The sequence below is a fragment of the Vigna angularis genome, chromosome 1, assembly GCF_016808095.1.
Source record: "Vigna angularis cultivar LongXiaoDou No.4 chromosome 1, ASM1680809v1, whole genome shotgun sequence".
In the NCBI taxonomy this organism is placed as follows: Eukaryota; Viridiplantae; Streptophyta; class Magnoliopsida; order Fabales; family Fabaceae; genus Vigna; species Vigna angularis.
The window spans coordinates 4205251-4212826 of NC_068970.1; the positions used below are offsets into that span (position 1 = coordinate 4205251).

At 30.1% G+C, this 7576-nt stretch overlaps 1 protein-coding gene across 2 annotated transcripts; it reads left to right on the forward strand.

Moving 5' to 3' along the window:
- The first annotated feature begins 2994 nt into the window (after positions 1 to 2994).
- Positions 2995 to 5830, forward strand: LOC108334215 (uncharacterized). 2 transcript variants are annotated; one of them, XM_017569928.2, is made up of 8 exons: positions 2995 to 3127; positions 3313 to 3431; positions 3581 to 3941; positions 4025 to 4073; positions 4173 to 4299; positions 4466 to 4536; positions 4657 to 4729; positions 5535 to 5830. In XM_017569928.2, exons 3-8 carry the CDS (start codon positions 3755 to 3757, stop codon positions 5721 to 5723), a joined length of 696 nt encoding a protein of 231 aa, XP_017425417.1. In that variant the 5' UTR covers positions 2995 to 3127; positions 3313 to 3431; positions 3581 to 3754; the 3' UTR covers positions 5724 to 5830. The 2 variants fall into 2 exon arrangements, with proteins under 2 accessions (XP_017425417.1, XP_017425428.1); XM_017569939.2 differs by having other exon boundaries at positions 3015 to 3127; positions 5293 to 5677.
- The last annotated feature ends 1746 nt before the right edge of the window (positions 5831 to 7576 follow it).

The following is a 7576-nucleotide window of genomic DNA, read 5'->3' on the forward strand; positions in this document are numbered from 1 at the left end:
GCAGTGGGACGAGATGATTTTAAGAAAAAGAGACGAAAGTCGTGTTTATGTCTTTGTTGTATTTAAGGAAATTGTATTGTATCACTTCCTACAATGCCATGAATTTTAAAATGTAAATTTTTAATACTTATTTAGTTTTAAACTTTTAAGGAGGATTTATAATCATACTTCCATATATTTTTTGTTATGGTTCTTATAGCCGTAATACTAGTTATTAATATTTGTTAGTGGAGAGTTGAACATACAATATCTTTCACTTTTCTTAAATCTTTCAAATAATCTTATATCTCCTAAATATTAATAAGGAGTTGAACAACTTCTTTCTTCTAATTTTACCACTAAATTAATTTTATATCTCCTTATTATGCTATTATTTATTAGATTAATAGTTTAATATTTAGGGTCGTTATATTTTGTTCCAGTTTCAAGTAATCGATGGAATATGTAATATCCAAAAAAATTATTGGACAAATAGTTTAGATTAGATAACGAGTTGTAGAAGTCAGATACAGAAAATGAATTATAATTTTATGAGTATCCGACCTGACCCAAAATAATATTTTACTAACTTATGTAAATTTTTTGTACTTTAAACACATGGTATTTTAATAATTTTTATTTTCAACTTAAAATAAAAAAAAATAAAAAACATTCACCTAATCCTAACTCACCTTCTTTACTCATCCAATTTGTTTTTCTCTCATCTATATCCTTTCTCTCACTCCATACATAACAACCCGCGACACAACAATTTGTTGCTCTTGCGCTTTATTTGTTTGTCACTCTAATAACAAAGTAATTGATGATGTTAATTTTGATTTTTGATTGGAGGGTTGTGTTATATATTTTCCCTTCTAATTGTTATTAATTTCTTTTTTAAATTTTAAAAGCAATAATTTATCTTTAGGTGGTTTAATACTTTGACTATTACATGGCCTTTGTTTGGTGGCGGTCTCCTTTATTTGCTTTGCTTAACATTTGAATAACAAAATAATTGATTTGAGTTAAAATCATGTTGATTTGCAAGGTAAAAAATCATTATTGGTGTGAAAAATCATTACTCAGGTTTATTTTATTTTACTACATTTTTTAGGTTGGACTTTTCTCTAAATTTTCACAAGCATAATGACCTGGGAAGGAATTGGTAATTGGTCTGAAGTGTTTTTTAGAGATGATGATTCAACATCCGAAGATGGTGAAATTGGAGAGGTCCGTGAAGATGATGAAATTGAAGAAATCTTAATGGAACTTTGCCTAAGGTGAAAATGTCAATGACTCAACCCTTTACAAAGACAAATTGCTTAACAACGACACCGATGCTTACAATTTCTATGGTTTATTTGCAAAGATTTGTGGTTTTTCAGTTAGACGTGGTCATAGTTATAAACGGAACAAGAATAACATTGAAGATATATATAAAAGAGAGTTTGAAGATATATATAGAAGAGAGTTTACTTGTTACCGAGCAGGTGTTTTTAAATAAACAAAAAATGCTGAAATAGAAAAACAAAGGAAACGAAAAAGTTCAAGATTTAATTGTAGTGCAAAATTGTTGATATCTAAAAGAAAATTTGGTAAAAGTTTGCCAAATGTTCTTTCAGATATCAACAATTTTTCACTACAATCACATCTTGAACTTTTTCGTTTCCTTTGTTTTTCTACTTTAGTAATTTTGTTTAGAAACACCAGCTCTGTGACAAGTAAACTCTCTTCTATGTATATCTTCAATGTTATTCTTGTTCCGTTTGTAACTATGACCACGTCTAACTGAAAAATCACAAGTTTTTGCAAATAAACCATAAAAATTATAAGCATAAGTGTCGCGGTTAAACAATTTGTCTTTGTAAAGAGTTGAGTTATTGGCATTTTTGCCTTCACGCAAATATTTATTCAAGATCTCTTCAATTCATCATCTTTGGATGTTAAATCATCATCTCTAAAAAGCACTTCAGACTAATTACCAATTATTTCGCATGTCATTATGCTTTGGAAATTTAGAGAAAAATCCAACCTAGAAATATAGTAAAATAAAATAAACACGAGTAATGATTTTTCACACCAGTAATGATTCTTCACTTTACAAATCAACATGATTTTAACTCAAAACTTATCAATTATTTCGTTATTCAAATGTTAAGCAAAGCAAATCAAGGAAGCCACCAAATAGGTCACATAATAGTCAAAGTATCAAACTTCTTTGAAGATAAATTACTACTTCTAAAATTTAAAAGCGAAATTTAATAATAATGAGAAGGAAAAATATATAACATAACACTTCAATCAAAAATCAACATAATCAATTATTTTATTATTAAAGTGACAAATAAATAAAGCAAGAACAACTTATGTGAGTGAAAAAAATGGATTAAAGTTAGATGACTCTATCTGATTTTTTTATTTTAAATTGAAAATAAAAATTATTAAAATACTTCTGGTTTTAAAGTGTGTCTTTTTTTTTATGAATTTAGATTTTTTTTTGTCTGTACACTTTACTTAAAAACTAAAATGTATAAAGAAAAACTTACATAGGTTAGCAGTATATATATAAATATATATATATATATATATATATATATATATATATGTATATATATTTAAATAAAAAAATACATTCAAACGATTATTTTTATTGTTAGGTTACTTTTTAGTTTAGATAAATGTTCACTTGTAAGAGGAGCTTGTGGGTATGGAACTGATACAGCAGCAAAATCATGTGAGATTATAAAACAGACCCCAAATGGTGCTTGAAAGGAACATCTGTGACCATAAAAACTGTAACAACCATAATTGTAATTATTATTATCATAAATGTCAACTTTCATCATAATTAATTCAATTTTGATTAAAAATTAATTTGTATCGCACTTGATTCGTTGAAATTAAAACTGATATTATATATAATTGATTCAATTTTGATTTAAAAATAAGTTATATGATAAATATTTTATTTAGTTAAAAGGAAACTTAAAAAATACGTTGTATTTGTAGATAAAATAAAAAGTGGGAAGATTTAAAAAACCAACTTCGTGGGGTTAACAGCACTCCCAACAATTCGAAGTGTAAGAGGCGCATTAAGATTTTGGCACACAGAATCTGGAATCCTATCTATGTAGTCACTTTGTTCTAAGTAAGTACTCTTACCCTTCACTTCTTTTCTTCAAAAATCCTTCCTTTTTCATCTTTTCACCAACCCCATTAACCTAATTTCCCCGATTTCGATTTCCGCTTTCAATTGTCACCCTTCATTATTTTAGGGCAAAATCCCTCTTTAAGTTTTTTATGTTGTTATCCTAATGCTTAATATCATTCCAGACACGGACATTAAGAAGCTTCAAAGGCGCTGACATTTGCATTGTTGAATCCGTTACTTATGCTCCTAAGGAAGACCTTTACACTTGTTTTTCTATTACCCGTTTATTATAATTGTGAAGGTATTGTTTTAAACTTGTGTTGTTTACGTACATTGCAAGGTCAGAATCAGAAACAATTAAGACCTTTATAGTGTTTTATAGTGTGGATTTGGAACGTTGTGAATTTCATTCATTGTTGGAGTGTCTGATTTCATAGCTGATCCAATCAGGTGCAGTTGAGACCGGTTCTATCACTGAGGTATACGGTGAATTTCGATCTGTAAGTACTATATGACGAGGTGGTTCTGTGACCTTTGTTCCGGTGTTGCCCTATCTATCTAAGTCTGCAAGTGCAAGGAGATTGCGCTGTACTTTTTCTCATTTAAATTTGAACAAAAATTAAAATGTCAACCATAAACAAGGACCAGATCATGGATGAATCGAACTGTTCAGAAACCGAAGTACTGGATGAGATTAAAGAAGAGGAGGAAGATGAAGACTTACAGAAGCTTCTAGTCCCTGACGTGCAGAATCTTCCCATCACTCCTCCTTCCGCCGTTGAATCCAACTTTGCCACTTTCTTCGCCATAGGTAATCCTATTCACACTCACATTACATTCTTTTTATAAACCCTAAACCTCGGTAATTAAGTATTTAGTTAATTTGAACTTCAGATTTTATGAAACCAGCTCACGATCAGTACGTTTACCGGCACGCCAATGGGTATACTATTCATTCCTTTGAGGTTGCTTCGAATTGGATTATATTGGTATTTTCTTAAAAGTATGTTCATTTGCTGTAATTGCTGTTGTTGCCTTAAAGCTTGTGTGTGATTGGGTTGGCTCCTTCCCACGTTGCTTTCAAGGATGAAGGTGGAATCACAGCCGTTGATTTCAATGTTGGGAAGTCTGATCGCAGTGAGATGAAAGTCACTGGAAAGCGGAAGAAGGTATATCTTTCCAATTTTGAATTTTCACACTTTACTCTCTGTTTCTTGAAAGCAGAAGAAGAACAATGACACTGTTTCGTGAAATTTTGTGCGTTTCAAAATGTTTTACTTTATGTAAATAGTTTCTTATCCTTCCATTATTAAATTGGGAAGTGTTTTCGTGCAGAATGCACAACACTTTGAGTCCAACACTGCTCTGTGTAAAATTTCTACCAAAAATGATACTTATATTGTAAGGTAAATTTTCCATTATAACACATGCATGTGATCTAAGGATTATTGGTATATCTGTGGTTGTGTACCTCGTCTTTCCGGGTCTCCTTTATGCTCTCTGATACATAACTTGTGATTTTTTAGATGTTGCGTCAAAGGCTCCCTCTTGGAAGTGAATCAACAATTGATCAAGCAACCAGAACTGCTTAATGTTTCGGTAAGAGTAACTATGCGTTTTTCCAGCCTGATTTTTTCATTGTAGATAAACCTTTCTTATAACAGGAGTAATTATTCCGAATATTACATCCGAGAAGGCCAAACTGTGCTTTGATTTGCTAACCTTAATCTTCTCCATTATCAAATCTGTCTATTATTGTTATTTTTCTAATTGTTCCTCGTACTTATATTGTTTACGAGAGCTGATAGGGCTCATATTGGGTTCCCTGGAGGCCTCTGGTCCTCTGTTTTTTTTTTGTCATTCACCAAAACAAATATGTTAGACTGCTTGCGCTAGAAGAGGTTACTTTTACTGTATTATTGTTGTCTCTGATTCAGTATTCTTTTGATACTTATTAGGACCGTGTTTGTAAGACATCCTTTTTTCATCTTGATTTTTATCCATAACTATCATAACGATTGCTGCTACTGCTAAATACTTGTGACATTAGAACGTACACGACTTTGTTGTAATGTTATCTTCATGCATGCAATTATCTGTTTTTCCTTTTTATTTTACTTCCTTTTTCCCTCTATATGTATTTCTTTTCATCAATACATCAGGCTGATAGAGAAGGATATATTGCTATTATTATGCCAAAACCTGCCGATTGGCTCAAGGTCAAGGCTTCCCTTGTTAGCCTTCAGGAGTACAAGAAATTGAAGGAAGTTAGTTGAATAAGTAGCGTACCCACTAAGAACGGTGTCATATTGAAAGAGCTTGCATGATTTTCCAGCATGATGCTTCATTAGAGGGGTTCCAAATGCGACAAACTGGATGAAATTGAAACATTGTTTATGTGCAGAAGACGGTGAGAAACCTCTTGCAGAAATGGCTGGATGATTACATAATTCTCTCAACTCCACGAGAAACCAAGAATCTCATGATATTGGAGCTACTCTGCGAGGAATTTGGATTCTCTGCTGGATTTTTTTTCACTGTTCTTGTGTTGTGTCTTCAAAATTCAGCGATGGACACTGATTTTGATATTTGAAAATATATTAAAAAGAATTTTAATATATCAACATCAATGTATATTTACTACTCAACAGAGAACAGTATCAACACCAAAAAAATTAATAGAGAATCTGAACTTCTTGACTACCTTTCATTAGATTTTTCTGTCTTTTTTATATATATATTTTTAAATTTTTTTTTGAACAATTTAAATTAATAAAAAAATGATGATTATATAACTCATGGCCACTTTCCCACCATTTTTTAATGATAATTATTGTCACCATATTTGAATGATAATTACTGTTAAAAGTATAGGATTGAGAAATTTCAAGTAAGTTTGTCCTTGATGTGAAGCGGATTTTCATTTTTGTGAGATTTTAATAATTATACTGAAAGAATATAAGAACTACAAAATGTAATTGAAAATTGAAACAACGAGCATTCGTGACACCGATGGGCAAAAAGTAGAGCTGTTAAAATGGTGGATGTGACATATTTCAGGTCTTCCTTATTCGTCTTCTTTTTCTTTGGATAACCTGAAAGGTTAATTTGCATAAAATAAGCAAAGAGTATAGAGATCAGAGATGATGGACATAATGTGCATAAAATAAGCAAAGAATATAGAGATAAGAGATGTTTTGATCCCTTTGTATAGACATTTGAAAGTGGTCTTGATTGTTGGCTAAATCATTCTTTTAATCTTCCTCTCAAAATATTTAACTGTGTTTCTTTTATTCATATCCACAGACACACTGCCACACTAAAATAGAAAACTTGATCCAAAGACACTCAAATATATTTTCTTAATATACTTTGTTACAAAAAGGAGTATAAGTGCTTTCATCTTTTTAATAATTTTTTGTGTTAAGGATATCTGTTTGTTTTTTTACAAGTTAAGATTTATTTTCATTACTACTACCATAAGTAATGGTAGCATACTTTTTAACTTGAAAAATTAAATCAAAATCTATCACACTTAAAGTAAAATTGGATTTATTTGTTGAGTCATAAATTAACATATAATATAAATTTCAACACAATAAACTATTTATGATTATACTCACTAGGGATGGCAAAAAAATCCACGTCTGCGGATATCTGTGTATAAAATCCGCGACGGATAGTTGGTATTCGCGGATATTTACTATCCATGGGTTACGGATAGCGGATTTTTTAATACCCGCTTATAAACGGGTCGGGTGCGGGTATTATACTATTTGTATCCATGAATATCCGCTATCCGCAAAAAATAAAAATAAAAATTTAATTTATATTTTATTAAGTTAAATTTAATTAAAATTAACATTAATTTATATTTTATAAGGTTAAATATAATAAAAATTAAATTATAATTTATATTTAATTTAATAAATATTATATTATATATATATTTTTTGTAATTTTATTTAAGTTTTATTATAATATTTTATAAAAATATATTTTTTTAAATATTTGTGGGTATCCGCGGGTATCCAGGGATATCTGCGGGTTTTAAAATATTCGTAGGTATTTTTTAAGCGGGTATCCGTGCGGGTAGAGGGTGAATTTTTTTTTTTGTCGAGTCGGATTGCGGGTAGGCAGTATCCGTGCCCTACCCGACCTATTGTCATCCCTAATGCTCATTAATTATAAAAATAATTAATAAAAAATATCTTATAATAATAGTAATGAACTTCAATTAATCTATAAATCAATTATTTATAATTTATCATCCATTTTATTTATCCTAAATACCCCTTGATCTCTCAAATCACGTAACAGGATAATTTTTTATTTTGCAATCCAAATCAATGCTTTTATGTGCAATTAAAGCATACAGGAAACAACCTAATTCAATTTTCATTACTACCAACATTCAGGGTGTTTCACCTCATGAAAAGAGTTAAA

Excerpts from the sequence above, each read along its gene's own strand:
- LOC108334215 (XM_017569928.2), top strand. The coding sequence starts at position 3,755 with ATGTCAACCATAAACAAGGACCAGATCATGGATGAATCGAACTGTTCA. Across the intron at positions 4,300-4,465 it reads TCACTGGAAAGCGGAAGAAG|AATGCACAACACTTTGAGTC; the intron begins GTATATCTTTCC and ends GTTTTCGTGCAG. Across the intron at positions 4,537-4,656 it reads AATGATACTTATATTGTAAG|ATGTTGCGTCAAAGGCTCCC; the intron begins GTAAATTTTCCA and ends GTGATTTTTTAG.